The 17,756-nt window shown below is 38.3% G+C and overlaps 2 protein-coding genes across 3 annotated transcripts; both read right to left on the bottom strand.

Moving 5' to 3' along the window:
- Positions 1 to 714: 714 nt before the first annotated feature.
- rps15a (ribosomal protein S15a) lies at positions 715 to 6,583 on the bottom strand. 2 transcript variants are annotated; one of them, XM_077571602.1, is made up of 5 exons: positions 6,471 to 6,583; positions 5,526 to 5,663; positions 5,352 to 5,431; positions 5,118 to 5,203; positions 715 to 845 (listed from the first exon to the last, which is right to left on the bottom strand). In XM_077571602.1, exons 1-5 carry the CDS (start codon positions 6,538 to 6,540, stop codon positions 752 to 754), a joined length of 468 nt encoding a protein of 155 aa, XP_077427728.1. In that variant the 5' UTR covers positions 6,541 to 6,583; the 3' UTR covers positions 715 to 751. The 2 variants fall into 2 exon arrangements, with proteins under 2 accessions (XP_077427728.1, XP_077427729.1); XM_077571603.1 differs by lacking the exon at positions 6,471 to 6,583 and adding an exon at positions 6,082 to 6,416.
- Positions 6,584 to 8,992: 2,409 nt separating this feature from the next.
- notum2 (notum pectinacetylesterase 2) lies at positions 8,993 to 13,859 on the bottom strand. Its single transcript, XM_077570119.1, has 11 exons — positions 13,552 to 13,859; positions 13,350 to 13,402; positions 12,099 to 12,194; positions 11,933 to 11,993; positions 11,728 to 11,840; positions 11,538 to 11,640; positions 11,014 to 11,202; positions 10,825 to 10,925; positions 10,263 to 10,410; positions 10,122 to 10,169; positions 8,993 to 9,296 (listed from the first exon to the last, which is right to left on the bottom strand). The coding sequence occupies exons 1-11, from the start codon at positions 13,857 to 13,859 to the stop codon at positions 8,993 to 8,995; spliced, it is 1,524 nt and encodes a 507-aa protein (XP_077426245.1).
- Positions 13,860 to 17,756: the final 3,897 nt, after the last annotated feature.

Genomic DNA, 17,756 nt, shown 5'->3' with positions numbered 1-17,756 from the left:
TCCAACCGCCTTGCAGTTGTCAAGACAAAATACACATAGGACTGTAAATGGTCATGGGCAGACATTTGTGGCTTTACACAAGATGCACAACATATGGCAAGAATTCACACTTAACAGCAACTGGAGTGCTAGCAAGGTCGCTATGTACACATTCATATAGTGAGTGTTTCAGAAAAACAGCTCCCTTTTACTGTATTTTAACAGACAATGTCAAGCTAGAATAGATGACGTGAGCAGCTCAAAAGTATTTTCATTCAACAGCGTCACACGGTCACCTTTCGCGGCCAACATTAGAAAAAACAATTACCGTAATTTCTCAATTATTAACACTATCACTTGAGTATATTTGCCCAGTGCTCCCAATGGAACAAAGGGCCGGTAAATGCATTTCATGCATGTTTCTGGCATCCAGGATTGGAAATCCAAATCTATCAAATACTATGCAGCTAGCTAATAATTTTATTTGTTTATTTTTAGCATGGCTACCAGTAAATCAAAGGGTTGTAAAATACATAAGTACAAACAAAAAACAGCTTGCGAAGGTCAATTTCCGAGATGCATGTAAACAATTTTTGCATATTTGAGAAATTACAGTAGATCAGCGAGCAGTTAAATTCTTCAATTAAATATCGAATCTAAAGAAATCCACCTCAATTCTTATATTGAAATTAGAAATCTTTTATAAATTAAATGAAATAAGTCAAGAGAATGAAGAACTTTTCACTGGTTGACTTTATTTCCAGTTTACATTTTAGAAAAAGAATCCAAGGATTTTGCCTCCTGTATGTTTCCGTCTGGCCTCTTCATGGTCCATGATGCCAGCTGAGGTGGTCAGTACAATGTATCTGGAGAAAATGAGAAAAGGCGGCCAAAATTCACCATTTGTCAGATTAAACCACATAGCAAATACAAATGCATTCTGTAAAGCAGTGTGAAAATAATTTGTAAAGCCTCATTAACACTGCTTTCCAGGACTATTGGCATCCCGGATTAGGAGGTGTTCTTTGACACCCTAAATAATTTAGGACCATAAATACATAAAATAAAATGTCCTTGCGACACACACACACACACGAGCAGGACTCTTTCCTCATCAGTTACGTGAGACCCCCGCTCGCACAACTTGAGCAGAGAAAACTAAAGCCCCTTGAGAGCAGCAGCCACTGTGGTCATTCTTATTTTAATATTAAGCTCAATCATGACGTGTTAGCGTTAGTGACTTCTGTAATATTTGGCAGCTCTGCGTTTTGCCACAAATGCCCATTCGCAGTTTCGCATTTACAAAAGATGAACAACAGCCACTCGGTACATTCCACAAACTGTTATGTTAGCCTACAGTACTTTGCAACATGCACACACATGAATGACATTTTATGCAAAACTTGACATTCTCCATAACAAACAAGGTCAAAAGTGCAGCACATCTCAACTACAGTAGCCGACAAAATGTCAGTACACTGAAAAAAATGGGGAGTAATATTGATTTGAAAAAGTTCAGTAAAGGTTGATGCATTCAGAAATTCTAAGTACATTTTACAAGGAGCTTAACTAGAATTTCTGATGTAAACAAACTTTATTGATTAATATCAATCCCTATTTTCAGTGAATTGATCCGATTCACAGCACTTGAAGCAAATAAGAGCGGGTCCTCATTTTATGTACTGTTTGACCTGCGGCGCCAACACTCATATTAATGTTTCAACTCGTGACATTTGCATCAGGAATATGAATGGCATGCAATTAGTTTGCACACTAAGGAACACGTCACAAGGCACTTGAGCCAGGTGCAGACAACTATAGGAATCAAAGCATTGAATTGATTTTTGTCTACATTTTTAAAAATTATTATTCATTGACCAGAAGCTTTACATATTTACTGTAATGATAACTTTTTACTATTGGGTTGCTTAAGTCTAGGGCAGTCTTTCCCAGCCTTTGAGCCAAGGAAAAGAAAAAAACAGGTAAAATGTCTCACAATGTATCAATAATGAATTGATTTACCCAACCAAAGTTGATATACTTCCAGGAAGCCATGACTTATGCTGTTGTATGACGGCCATATGTAAAAAGAGGTGTTGTAATTAAAGAACCATTTTCAGACTAATTAACAAAATTTTAATTATTTAGAAAACTAGCGTGTTCCAACTGGGTACGAGATCTGATTACTAAATATCAAAGGAATGAATCCTCATTATTGTATAGGGTAGCTTAGATGCTAAAAAGAGCATTACTCTGTAATGCCTTGCCAACAGCCACATTGAACTTTAAAATTTAGATTTACATTACCACTGTACTCATATAAATAAGATTGCTTGTTCATTACATTGATTGTACATACATAGATTGTATGTAATCACACAAGCAGAGTTTGTAAGCAGAATTATACACACGTTGCACTAATGAGGGGGGAAAATAGAGAACCGCTTTCTGAGATCAAACGCGCATTAAGACCTAAATCACGTCAAGCTTGTTCAAAAGTTAATAGAACCTCAGCCAGATAATGCGCTCAATCCAATGCATAAGTGCAAGAAAAATGTCACCAGTACAACTGTCACAAATACTTTAACGGCACACTTAAGAAGGTATGTATCAGTTTGAGGGCAGATGCAGCCCGAGGCGCATCAGATTGTCGCACCCCTACAAAGGTGTGATGCCACAAGAACAGATGAAAAGGCGGTGGGCACTAAATAGTGCTGCAGTCAAACATGCCTTGACTGGAAGGGAACTTTCAGAGCTTTGTGCTGTCAAATACTAAAATGTCAGCCTAAGTACTAGCTAGGGATGTGTGCCGAGCCCCAGTACTAAACTTCAAAATCCCTACCCCCTGCATTTCAATACAGTTGGATAAATCCTGCGTCGATCGCTCGTGCTAGAGTGGGGTGAAAGATTGACCAAATGCAACATAAGACGTATTTTTGTATGGTTGAGTTTGATGTACATAATTTATACCACATCCATCAATCACGCAAAATGTGTAAGGTATATGAGGCAGTTCACTATTCAAGAGTTGCATTAACACTAAGGGTGGCACAATTCTACAAATCCTTGATTCGATTTGACTTTCCATTTTAGGGTCATTTCAAAAGATGGGCTGCATACAAGAGAAACAATTTCTATTATTCTTTTGTAATGTATCACATTAGGCACTGATGGTCAAATTTAAATCTAACAATCCAGCTGCATTTAATGCATTGACAATGTTTTTGGCATTATTTGTGGTTACAGGTATGGTTGTATTTTGTCTGTCCAGTTTCCATCACTTGTGTATGATTCATAGACATGTTTCCATCCCAGCCCCCCACCCAGTTAGGTGGTGTAACGATCATCTAACTGAGTTGCTCTTGATGTCAGACCACCCCACAAACTTTTTGACGCGTTCTTAGAGAGCAACACTGTTATAAGATGCGACATGCTAGGCATTGTGCAGCATGACTAAGTACACTCAGTTAAATATTTTAATCCAGTGTTTTTCACCACCTAATAAGGCTGCAGGTCTGCTGCTATAAATAGCCCTATAGCGTTAGCTTTTGCGCGAGCTGAGTTTTGTGGAAGTTTTATTGCAATTGAGGATAGATAGCGATGGTGATTTCCTACGCGCATGTCGAAGCATAGCTTCCGCACTGTTGTCTTTTTGTTGACAATATAAAAGGCAAAATTTTTCCACAGTGGTGATTTAAAAGAATCAGGAGTGGCTTCTAACTCGTGTGCCGCGTCTGTCTTTTTCATCTTCTTCGCTTATTTCTATTCGCAATGAATCTTGGGTCTTCGCATCACAGGAACTATTTGTACGCGTGCAGTGCCGTCCCACACGTTACGAGCCTCACTTGAATACACTGATTTATCTGCGGCATTTTCACGTTATTTTCTGTCTCTACGGCAACAATGCCACAATGCTAATGTGTATATTTGTGTATACATAGAAATAAGGCGTGCAACCCACCAGAAATACTCTAGCAGATGTAAACAAACATGACAACTCAGCCAAGAACCACACTTTTGGAGCGCGATGGAAACCAATTACATTACTTCGCGCAGTGAGTCACATAAATATAATGTATTTTATTAAACGTAGACATTTAAAAGCTGAAATGTCTATTTACGTAATTACGTTGTCCATGTGTCACACTTGCAAACGGGGCATTCCGATACAGCACAATTACCATGTATACGGGTAACTGTCTGCCATTCATGTAAACAGATAATCTTGGATGTTTCAGAAACCGGAATTCCGAGCTTAACCCGAATACTGACTGCATGCAAACGTGGTCAATATGCTGCGCGATCGGAGTCCTCATTTGCTCTTTTTTTGCACCTGGGAGGAGGGTGAGAGCGGGGGAAGGAGGATCGTCCATACTCTTTGATTTCGAGGCAAGTTGTGATGTAATTTCGATCGATTTTGCCACTCCACTAGTTAACTTGAAATATACAACAAAAAAAGGCATTTTTGGCTGACAAGCAAAATTAAGAGTTTTGAGGTAGGGCTGTGCAATTAATCGAATTTCAATTACAATTATTACACTCAACAATTGCAAAATCAGCATAATCGTAATTAATATATATATATATATATATATATATATATATATATATATATATATATATATATATATATATATATAAACTAATCTTTTGAGTTGTTTAAATGTATTCATTTGCACCTTTTTTAAAATTTTAAACAAAAACAATTTAATATTTTTTTCGAACTTGCATAATTATAGTGTTTCAAAGAATTTTATTTGTTGTAATATTTTTTATTATTTTTTTTTTATGATTAAACATTTTCTTATTTTGTACCAAAAAATAAATGATCGTCCTATTGCGCAGTGCCCAAGCTGCACTCCAACTCCTAGTTTTTGCCAACAAAAATAAAATAAATAAACAAACAAATTTTATAATATATATTATTTTAAATTATGTTTGGTCCAAAAGGAACTTACATGATTATAGTGTTTGTTTCGCCCCATTTTGAGGTAAAGAAAAGTTCTTTTTACGCCCCAAAACGCATCTAACCATGGCCCAAAAACTGACATCCGGACCATACAGTCTGTTAAAAAAAAAACTATACCATATCACACCCAAAAAGTGGTACAATGTATTGCCAACTATGTGATTCTCACCCAAACTGTCTTGAGGGCAGAAGGTTGTTCTGCCACTTCTCCAATTCTTTGAGCTGGAGATCAAAACGTGGACTGATCACGCCACACTACAGGCAACAAAAGCACAAATATTCCATTGGCATTAGAATTGGACCATAAATTGGCATCAAGCAAGTAAGTGTGAAAGCAACAGTCATTAAGCTAGTAACTTCAGAGTGAGAAGTTAGGAAGCTGGTCAGTGAAGTGGGTCAATACCTTGTTCAACCTTCCTGTGAGATTGACGACTATTTTTCCGGCTCTATGGTCATCAATGATCTCAAACTCACCAATGTAACCTGGAAAAATGTTACAACAAAAATACCAGTTAAAGGAATTTTGGCCAATGTGTGAACTCCTGTATTGCAAACCACACAGGTAACCAACACCTACCGTGCTTCATCATGACAGTTAGGAAACGTACAATGACCTTGGAACATGGCCTGATGAGGACCTGTCGCTTCCCACGCTTCTCAGCATTGTTGATGCACTTCAAAGCATCTGCGAGAACGTTCATGCGCACCATGATGCCTGCAGCAAACAAAATGTTTAATTAAGATACCAATTTTACATTTACTTCCAAAAATCGAAAGGAAGAGCATAGCTTCACTCATTTGTCTTAATTTCTCAATCACTCACAGCCTCTCAGATTTACCAAACTGAACTTTTCCAACACTCAATAGGCCAACTGAGTTTATTTTATTCATCTTTTCTATTACAAGGTTGTTTAGATGTTAGTTGTTGTTACAGCCACTGGATGTATAACTGTTTATAGACAAAACGGTACTAGAAAATTCACTCGCAACAATTCTGGGCATTTAGCAGTAAAGACCAACAGCGACCCACTGAAATAGCAAACAGCAGTTTCGTTGCAATTTAATTGAACGATAAACGCACCATGGTACAAACGCAAGCTTATCTATACATTTTAGCACGGTCCATCACAGACCCTGTTGTCTTGCGGGGGTTTCTAAGCTAGCAGTGGTTCGCTATGATGTAGTCAGAGACGCCGTCCAAATGTCGAGGCTTTAATGAGTACAATATTTTTTAAGTACTCGCAGCAGAGACGCACACTGTGCTCAGTTAAAAAAGGATTTGCAAACAGTTAGCCATTTCCAAAACGCCTTTAAGGCAAGCACTGGTCGGCCTGAGGAGAACGGATGGCAAAGAGAAAAAGCCGCTCAAATGACGCCGTGAAGTGCTAGAAATGGACAATAGCCACTTTAAAGCGCTACCACATAAATACACTTGACGGTTATTATAACCACACGAGTATTAACAATAAGATGAAGTAGATATAGAATGGATTGTACATGACAAAATGAAAAGACATCTCACCGGTTTTGCAATATGGCGGAAAGAGGAAGTAGAAAGTGGTCGCAATGCATTGTGGGGAATATGTAACCATCCTTTAAGAATCATAAAATCAAATCCCGGTTCTAATATTTTCGATAACTACTCTGTTTTCTTGTAATTAATTACGCTTACAATTTTGTTTATTTTCAAGTATTTATTCTAATTTTAAAATAGTGATTTAAATCTCGATTTCCTAAGAATACAAACATCAAATTTAAATGAGCGCCTTCGCGTGGTGTGGATGAATAACTACACAGTTTAGATTTTGTTTGTAATGTTTGTTTGTAATTTTCGAACAATTTTCGCTTCCTCTTAATAAGATTAAGAACATGATTAATCGAATGATTACCCTTTTCATTGCATCTTTTCTTATTTTCTTATTGTTTTAGTTGGCCGGGTGGCCAGTGAATAGGACACTCGCCTGACAGTTCTGAGGTTGGTTTTGGGGGTTCGAATCTGAACTCTGGTCTTCCTGTGAGTAGTTCACATGTTCTCTCAGTTCTTGCGTGGATTTTTTGTGGGTAACTCCCACATAATAAAAACATGCACAATGCATATTAGGTTTATTGATGGTGTGATGTAAATGTGAGTGTGTTGTGTAAGTGTGTGCTGTCTGTACGTGCACTGCAATTTGCTGGGAACCAATCCAGGATGTACCTCAGCTTTCACCAGCAACCTTAATGATGGACCCCCCCCCCCCCATTTTAATGATGATAAGTGGTACAGAAAAGGATGGAAGAAGAATGTAAGTACAATATGAAAGACAGAATGCAGTGTTTAAAGTAGCATCCATCCATCCATTTACTTGACCGCTGATTCCTCACAATGGTTGCGGGGCGCTGGGCCTAGCCCAGCTGACTTTGGGCAGTAGGCGGGGTACACCCTGAACCGGTTGCCAGCCAATCCAGGGGTCAAAGTAGCACTGTTAGCATAACTTAATCATGTTTATTTTTAATCATGCCCTCTTAAAAAAACAACAACACAGAGACTATTTTTTCAAACTGAGTCTTGGGAATACATTTGACTGAATCATATTACTACCCTTGTTATATTGACCATTTGCACCGACGGCACGTGATCACGTGACTGCCCTATGACAAATGGCGGAAGGAAATGATTGTTGAATGGAAGTGCACGTGACCCAGAGCGACTTAGTGATTTAGCGACTGCTATTTTACAAATTAAAAGTTTGTATTGCCCATAGAGCCATGGAATCTACTACTTCAACCGAAGGTCGCCTGTCAGTCGCACATTTAGTCGGGACGCAATATTTACTTAAGTTGGAGATCGCTAGTTTGAAAGCAGCCCCTTACCTTCTGTTGCCTGCTGTTTTTACCAAGTTAATCAAATTGCCGACTTTGCCGGAAGTCACAGCGCACGACCTTTATCATTATGTAGTAAATGCCGTCTCTTCTCCTTACACCGGGGCTGATTCAAAAGCTTGTCGCTGGCTGAGTCTCTGGGACGAGATGCTACGCTCACACCGGGGAACAATATACCTCGTAATGCAAAGGTAAAACTTGTTTATCATGCTAGCTGACTTATTTTTAAATTGTCCATTCTATATTGGAATGCTGTGAATCCGTGAATACTTTGTGGCCTGCCAGTCCTTTCTGTTGCTTGCTGCTATCAATCTACGTCTTTTGTCTTCATTAGTAGGTATGCTATAAAAAGCAACATTTGGTTTACTCCTCTGTCTGTCTGTATAACCGACCGCACAGCAAAATATGACCATTTTATAATATAATTGATTAGATAAAGGACTTTACGCTGTACGAGATTCAATGATTACAATACAGGCAAGTGGCTCTTTTGCCGTCCAGCGTCCAGTAGGGGGCGTTCCCATGAGGACTGTGACGTCACGTGCAAAAGGTCAATACATCAAAGCCAACAAATGTAAGAAAGCGATTAATTTAACATGCAGTAAACTATGTGTATAAATGTGTTGGCGTAGCCTTGTGGGCTATAGATAAGCAAGAAAGAAAAAAATCAGTCAATGTGTTGGGGATGCATGTTTACAGTTTTGAGTTAGTTGAATAGATAGCAATTCTATGTCTGTACATTAAATGTTACAAATATTCAACATAAAAAAAAATAATAATGGTAGATTGGTGAAAAAAATCCATGACTAAACTGACAAATGCCTGGGTAGAACTTTATAAATAAATATACATGCCAAGCTAGTTTTAAAAAAAAAAAGTTGCTAAACATGGTGGGAAAAAAACGATTGTTCAAGTGATGCTTAATGCTGACATTTTGCAGGATCATCATGTCTCCTATAAAAGTGACACTCCTTTCTACCATGCTCAGTTCAAGATTTAAAGTGTGTTGTTTTGCATACCCATTGCCAGAACTTGAAAGACATACCATGTTCAAGTTTAAAGGAAAATATATAGAGAAAAAAGCTTGACCACTTGGAGCATACCTTGTGACCGTTGTTTCTTTATTATTTTGCTGGTTGCATAAAAAGTGATCACCTGACTCGGCCTCTCTTCTAACTTATGTTAGTCACCATTGCTATCCATGCTTACAAGGAAATCTGTGTCTCTTTTAGGATTCAAGCCCAGCTTCCGAAGGTCAAGACCCATGGCTACCAGCGTCTGGAGAAAGGTGAGCTCTTGTTGGGTTGCCTGGTCCACCAGCGTGGGGCAGGTGGGGTTACACTGAGGCCAATGGCAACCGTCCACTAGGTGGAATGGACAGCCTTTGGCTGGAGTTCTGTTGTTACGTGTGGCTTCCAAGCTCCTGTCCCAGCAGTGCAGGGCCCGGGGCAGAGATGTGCCTCGAACTTGGAAAGTCATCCAGTTGCTGAGAGAACAACAAGTGGTAGAGTAAATAAGTGGATGCAATTAACTCATTCACTGCCATTGCCGCCTAATTTTTAATAATCTCTTGTTTTGTTTTTTTTAATCATGAGTTAACGAGTGAAGTCACGCGATTAATTACAATTAATTTTAATCACCTGACGCCCCAAATTTTTTAATAATCTTTTCTTCTTTTTTTTTTTTTTTAAGAAAATATTTTTTAAAAAGATAATTAAAAATTAGGGGCGTCAGCTGATTAGAATTTGCGATCGTAATTAATTGCATGGTTTCACTAGTTAACTCACAATTAATCACACATTTTATATCTGTTCTAAATGTACAATAAAACAATTCATGAGTTTTCATACTCTTGTTAACAAAAGTGGGAAAAAATGTTAAACTAATAGAAATAGTTCAAATAAATTTTGGACGTTTATAGCCGTCAATGGGAGTGAATGAATTAAAAAGAAAAGATAAAAAATTTGGAGCATCAGGCCATTAAAATTTTAATTGTAATTAATCGCATGACTTTAATAGTTAACTCTTGATTAATCAAAAATGTTATATCTGTTCTAAATGTACAATAAAAAATTCTAGGTTTTCATACTCTTGTTAACAAAAGTGGATTTTTTTTTTAAATTAATAGAAATAGTTAAAATAATTTTTTTACTTCTATAGCTGTCAATGGCAGTGAATGAGTTAAAAACAAAAGTGAGCCGTGACAACTTGTAAGGTATCAACAACCATCTCTGGTGTTTAGGAATAAATATTTTATGGGTACAAAAGTTCATAAAAAATTATACTCTAGTGTGTAATGAATACATCATACCTTTTGGTGATTACCATATGGGAGAGGCAGGAAGGCGCAAATACTGCTCTAAAGGATCACACAAACAAAAAAGGGCAAGTCATTTGTAGGGTCGTTACTAAATTATAATATGCTCCACCAAATTATTCTTTTGGAACATACGTGACATCTCTCAAGGAGTTCTTCAACTCCCTGCCTAGGTTCTGTATGTATTGCCACTGTTTATTGCTCATGTGCTGGCCTCCAATGTAGATGTTCTCCACCCTCAGCTGTTCCTCATCAAACAGCCACTGCACAACAAATAGAGGGGCTGCAGACAAAACAAGGGGTGCTGTAACTGCAGCATTTAACTGAGAGAAGTAATGCTGAGAAATTCTATCGCTGAGTTGAAATGAATTAAGGACTCTCGAGCAATCTGGAGGCATGGATATGGACATTCAGCAAATTCTTTCTTTCTCTTATGTCCCTTAGTTATGTTATGTTAAGAGATATAAGGGACTAAAAAAATGGAATCCCTAAAAGCACTGTTTTTGTTAATGCAATAGTTGATGTAAGAACTAAAGTAGTTTTGGTTATCAAGAAAATCATGAAAATGGGTAGATATCAGTTCTTAACTTAAACTTTTATGAGCTATTTTTGTCAAGGATCAAATAATTAACAGGGCATTTCTGCTCTTGACACTGAGCTATTGAATACGTTTAATCTATTTTTGAAGGCCACTTACAAGTCAAGGTAGAATACAGCTTGTAGCCAAAGAAGCACTGCCACTCCTCCCCTTTCTTATATAGCCGACGACACCTATCAGGCACCACACCGTTCCACAACCTGACAAAATTATTGGTGTTATAAACGTCAACAGATCTTACCATTTTGCAGAGAAATATAAAGCCAGGCTTTGTTTGGCAATTTGTACCTTAGGCCGGCCTTGATAGCATCTTCAGGTGAACAGGTGACTGTTTCAGGGCAGTTTGGTGATCTCTGGTGTTTACTTTCGAGAAACCAACCAGAGTCCACCAGACCGCGGACCTGCGCCTCTGCACCAAGCTGCGCCAGATAATTGGCCACTCTCTCGATATTCAGCAAGACTCCTGTGCCCCCAGCACTGCAGGGAAGATTAGAATTATTGTTAAGTGGCTTTTGCAAAGAAACTCTAGTCCGCAGTATTTGTGCGGTATCAAAGCTAATGGGTGGACAGACCAGCTCCGTCCTTTTTTGTACCACTTGTCTGATTGGGGTTAGTGTACTGATCAAATGTCAATCACAGGGTGCTTGGGAATGGTGTTAATGGGCAGCTGGTCCAACATGCCAACTCACAAAAGTTATTTCAAACTAATATAGGATTCTATTTTAGGCAGCAGAGACCGTGATGATCATCAGATATTGATTTATTTACAAAAGGCAGTCAGCATCACAGCTTGAGCAGTGAAATTAGTTTACCTAGTGCCAGACAACAAAACCACCTTGGCCTGCTTGATCCCTTTAGGAATAAGGTCTTTGATGACCTCTCGGATGATGAGCGATCCCATGAAAGCATACTCAGCTAGTAAGAAATACAGACATTAAATGCAGGCGCGCTATTGTTATTAGCTGACAAAATACATCTAGCTTTCTTTCTGCGGAGACGCACTTGCATTTGTACTTCTATTCCGTTCTTTCTCTTTTCCTTGTCGTTGATTTGGAGGAGCGGTCGGGGCAGGCCCAGTGCCGCTCCAGACATCACTGGAGCAATATGGGATGACTCTACAGAAAAGGACACATTCACTCTAGTGATGAACCCATGAGCTGTAAACCATCCCGCAATTATCCAAAAATGCGATTACAGAGGTTCTTACACAAGGTTTGTGTTGTGCCAATAAGGATTCTCTGCTACTTGCGATGACAGTATGCCACGTCCTGTAAATCAAGCAATCAGTAATCAATCACAGCTTCTTCTCTAGTGCTTAACATGCAAATACGAAGATTGATTATGGGCGTGTGTATGACAATAAGTTGACTTGCCAGTTTTTGTCTGGGGCCAACCCGTTGAGCTCATTAGTCGAGGGATATTTTGGTACCTGGAATCACAGGTCTCTTTGCTGTAGCAGCACCAACCACCTAAAAAATAGGGAAGACTAATATTAAACATCCGGGCACAGAATGAGAAGCTAGTCAATCACAGAGTGTGTGATGAATGTGAGTCGGAGGGCAATGCACCTGCAGTCTTGACTCAAGCATGTATCCTTTAATTTGATACTGCTAACGAATGCTGTTTTCACATTTGATCTTTGTCATAATGAAGTAGCAGATTCTACTACCACTAACTTACAAAATACAAAAAAGGTACACAGTAAATCTTGCAGAGTAGATTTTACTCGAGACAGAGTCTATTTGGTCCCACTCTAAACAGAGTAAAATTTACACGTGGAAGAGAGTAAAATATTGAGAATAAATTTTACACAAAATATTTTTACTGTATACAATAAAATTGGTCTATCCAATGACAAAAACCTAGTAATTTTTTCACTCAGAAATTATAAGTAAATTTTAGAAGAACATTTCTTGAGTACATTTTATTAGTTTATTTAAATAAAAAAAAGTTACACAAGGGTTGAGGAACGAATTCACGACCTTTAGCTTGGGATACTGCCACTCTACCACCTGAGCTACGCCACTCATACTGTTTGCGAATATCCAAAAGGAGAATGATTTTGGTCTTGGAGGTACAAAGATTCCAGCTGACGAGCAATTTCCTAACACACAGTAGGAGTAGCATGGCTCAGGGCGTAGATTAGCTGTCTCCCCATCTGAAGTTGTGGGTTTGTTCCTCAACCCTTGAGTGCCTTTATGATTATTTGTATGATTATTTTTTAGATAAACTAGTAAAATGTTGTCAAAATCCTCTCCTTGCAAAATTTACTTTGAATTTCTGAGTAGTTTTTCATGGGATAGGCAAACTCTCTTGTACACAGTAAAAATACTCACTAATATTTTACTCTCATCCAATTGTAAATTTGACTCTGTTTAGAGTGGGTCAAAATAGACTCTGATTAGAGTCAAATTCACCATGTAGACTATATGAGCGAGAAAGAGATCTAGTTGAAGCATCAGCTATGCGTATTTCTAATCCGAAACACACAGATGGCTGACTGCAACCAAAAAAGGAGAAAAACAGAAGATGACATCCCCATTTGAATTCCAAAGGGGGCGTCAACGCCAAACAAGCTGACATCTTGGGGACCAAATTAACCAGAGTGTTTTTGAAATACTCACCTTCCAGAAATAACAGCCATCTGCGGCTTCCTCTGATCTCTTTTAGGTAAAACCTGAAGTCAAAAATCACAAGTTGATGTTGCGCTTCAGCTTGCATCTCAAAATTATGCTCTTATTATAGTTTTAATAATCATTCAAGGAGAATTGAATTGACACTAAAAGATGAAATATGAAATAAAGGCGAATTTCCATTTCGTCTCACCCAGCTGGTGTCCCATCGTTACACGTAACATGCGGATTCTTGAGAAAGTGCAACCTCATTTCATCTGTCTGCTGTTTAGCGACCCGAGCTCCTGCAGCATCATCCCTTGTAGAGTTACCACCACTGGTACCTCCAGTAGCTCTGTTGTTCAAACTGCTCCCAGCAGAGATTACAACCTCGGGTAAAGGCTGGACGCCGTTGCCTGCTTGGGTCCCATGTGGAGATTTCTTGCTGGACTGAACTTTTGTATTCTTACTCCAACTCTCCCCCAGCAAAAGCAAGAAAGCAATCTGGCCAAGTATCTTCATGTCTGCTGATAATATTGTGCAATAAAAACTTAATTTATTATAATTCATCAATTAAGAGATATAATCTGCTGGATAATGTTAAAATAAGAAGTGGACATACCTATTTTAAAAAATAATGCAGGCCTGATGACGAAATCAGCAGTAGCAGGTGTAAAAAGATGATGCCAGTCTTGAGTGGCAAAAGCGATTTGACGATGTTTCGATGAAGCCCGCAAATCATCACTGAGCTTTATAGTGCCACCATATGGATCCGAGTTCCTCCCATTTTTTTCCTGAAGCTCCAACTGACGACTCACATCAAGGGGAGGTACTGGATGACCAGTGTTGAGGAGAAAAGATCTCCTTAACATATTTCTTTGCACACATTCAGCAGCAAAGCACTTTGCCATCTGACCGCAGCCCAGGAACATGCTTCCCCGCCTGCCCCCCACGTCCTTTTCTTTCTATTCCCTCTCCCCTCATAATCCTCTGATTGCTCGACTCTCCAAACGCGGTCCATGCTGGACATAGTTTCTCCCTTTTAAAAGGTTACAACACATTGAAGCAAACCATAAAAATACAGCAACATATACAAAAACAAGAAATTGAGATGTTTTTTTCATAATTAAAAATTCATTTGCAGGTGTACAGGTATCATAACATTAAGGCTAGTCAGTACTCACTGCTCAGCATTTGACTGTTTTATTTCCATTTGAAATAGAAACTCAGATTTTATCTTAGACTTGTGTACTGTAAAGTTAGAGTAAAGCATTTCTTTCCTCGCTTTTGATTGAGACATTTTAAGCATAGTGTCATAACGCTTTTACCCGTGGCTGCGTTTTGATCCAAGTCAGTCTGGAGCTTGCAGACTCTTGGAGAGTGCGTTTGATGAAGACAGACAGACCGTTTGAAACTGATCCTCTGCTGTACCCATGGGATAACTCAGTGGTGACATAGCGCCGATCACGAGCCTTGGGGCTCTGAAATTCTCATCAATGAAATGCACACCATCCTAACATGCCAATCACAGCAAATGATGGATGCTTGAAAGGCCAAGTATACAAAGGCAATGTGGGTCTATGGGGCTGAAGGGAATGCTGGATGTTTGGAGAGTAAAGAGTAAGGCGCAAACCCTAAGAATAAATGTATTACATTAATAAACACTCACAACTACTCCCCCCTTTAAAAGGTCTAGATATCCTCTCACATTCAAAATGTAAGACATTTTAATATGATTCTACCCAACATCAGTAAAAATGATTGGTAATTATTATTATTGTATTCAGTCAAACAGCGGACAGTCTTTTGCGATTATCAAGAGCATTATAATGACCAAGAAATACAGCACAAACAAAACAGAATCATTGACCAAGTATTTTGCTATGGCCAGGGAAAAAGAGGAATTGTTGACTTATGTTCAAGCATTCGTGCTATTTTAAACTACAGCCAGAAAGAAAACAGAGCTAGTAAAATGTGTGTTTGAGATCATATCACCTAAATGCAGTAAAAATGGACCCCAAAGACATCACTATACTGAATTTGATATCCTAAGCTGAACAATTCTTCATTCCTTCACTTGTCTAGACAAACTTCTCATAAATCAGTGCAAAAGTCTGTTTAACAGATTACCTGAAATAGCTAAAAAAATAAAATAAAAGAGGCTACTGAAGATCTATCAGCAGAACAACAGCATATCACTAACTAAGAGATGGTAGCCTATTGCTGCTATTTAGTTTTTCTTACTGGATTGGATATATTTTTCTTTCCAACCAGAGCAGCAATTTCCCTACGGGTAAACAGTGAACAGCCTATCACATCCACCGTATGTATGCAAGCATAAAAAAACCCGTAAAAAAATAAAAATAATTATATATGTATATATATATATATATATATATATTTAACCACTACTGAAGATCTTGTATTTATGTAATAATGTGTAGAAATCATGAGTTCCCTTCTTAAAGGTGCAGTACCTCTCCTCTTTTGTGTTTAATTTGACAATACGCCCCAAATTTACATAAACTTTGTGCTGTCATCTGCAGTGAAAGCTTATTCATATACAGTAGTTCACATGAGAAACATGGTTCATAATTTGAACTGCAGCAGTGAAGCGATGTGAATAATACTACCAGGCTGATTCGTTTCATTAAAGGGGAAGTCAACCTTAAACATTTCTTGACAATAATATGTTATATGTGACCTCATTAGTCTAAACAGGACATTAGGATTAATATTACATTTGTGGAGTAATGAGGCAAAATCCAGCCGTTTTTTTTTATCCTTCTTAGGCTAATCACAGCTCACCGGTTGTAATTAATTATGTGAGAACATAATTAATTGCAGCGTCCATTCGTCTTTGTTTGTCTCCCCGACCCTCCTTGGCGCTTCCTGGTTTCGTTCTGCCCTAAACAACGCCTGATTGGTCAGGTCGGTTGCAAACGTATCAGCGGGAGTGGTACAAGATGTATTTCTCGTAGTATTTGCGAACAAATACTGCGAGAATTCAGCTTGCTGGCAAGGTTAACAATCAAAAGTCAAAAGACTTATCATAACTTATCATAACACATAAACCACATAAACCACACATGGTGACATCAGGAAGGCACATTTCTAATTATCACAGAAATAAAGAAGGAGATGGACTAAGACAACCTTCTGATTTATTTTTGCTATGTCCTGACATTTTGTGGAGTTTTGTAAATGATAATGGCACATTAGCCAGTCCTATGTCAGAAAAATGCTGAAAAATGGCATGTTGTTCAACCCATTCCTTAAATTCCGCAATTGACATGGTGTCTGGAGGGCTATAATCCTAGCCTGCACTCTCATGTGACTGGAGCAAGCCACTACTCTGGCAGAGGGACGCAATGTGCTCCAGTGAACAGTTTGAAGTGTGTTAGCCCCAAAGTGGCCTTGGGGGCAGATGACCACTAGCCCCGTATGTATACATAAATTTATAACCAGCATGACGCCACACCATGCTGAACATACAAACACGCTCATCAACGGGTCTTTCTTTAAATACTGTATAATATCCGTTTAATGCTGCTAAAAGCTATTATTAAATATGCATTGTTCAAAAATGTAATATTAATCGTGTTCAACATTGGTCTCAAACTATGGTCATATGTATTTCAGGCTACACACACACACACACAAAACATTTTAACAATTAGGGGGAAACCAATTACTTTCCTAAATGTAGTTTATAGCTGCATGTACAATGGGTTACATCACCTTTCGGATCCCTCAACTAAAGCATCCAATGACATGATTCACTAGGTATGTATGCGCCAGGCATGCCAAATTGGACAGTAGAATGTGTACTGTTTACTATTTATGAAGTTGCCTCACTGTGTGTGGGTGTTCTTTAAGCCCGCGCTGCGGCGTAATGTGAATAGTTGACCTCGATAAGCGAATGTTTGAGAAGCTTGAATGAGTCTGCTCAAGATGCTTCTGGGGAAACTCGATATGTGCATATGAAATTTGAGCTTTGTATCATTATGCACCACTATGTTCAATGAAAATTGAGTTGCAACTAATGAATAATTTACATTTTGAAAAACCTCCTGAGATCATTTTGTGTTACTCAGCAGTACTGAATAAAGTATTGTATCTGTCTTTCTATCTATCTATCTAGTTTGATTAATAGTCAAACTGTAATTGAATGAGATTTTTTATTTATTTATTGTATTGTATATGCTTGTATAGAAAATACACAAAGATTACTTTAAGCCTTTAATGTGCGCCTCTCACTGGCCACAAAATTAGGTACAACTGGAGAATCTAATGAGATCTAATACATCTTCACAAAGATACTATTTCTCAGTTTCGATTGACATAATTAGATAAGTAGGCCTATTAATTTTACAATATGTTTATTAGTTATTTGCAGTACATCATACTTTAGGGTTT

The sequence above is a fragment of the Vanacampus margaritifer genome, chromosome 7, assembly GCF_051991255.1.
Source record: "Vanacampus margaritifer isolate UIUO_Vmar chromosome 7, RoL_Vmar_1.0, whole genome shotgun sequence".
NCBI lineage: Eukaryota > Metazoa > Chordata > Actinopteri > Syngnathiformes > Syngnathidae > Vanacampus > Vanacampus margaritifer.
This window is presented reverse-complemented; position numbering and strand designations above follow the sequence as displayed.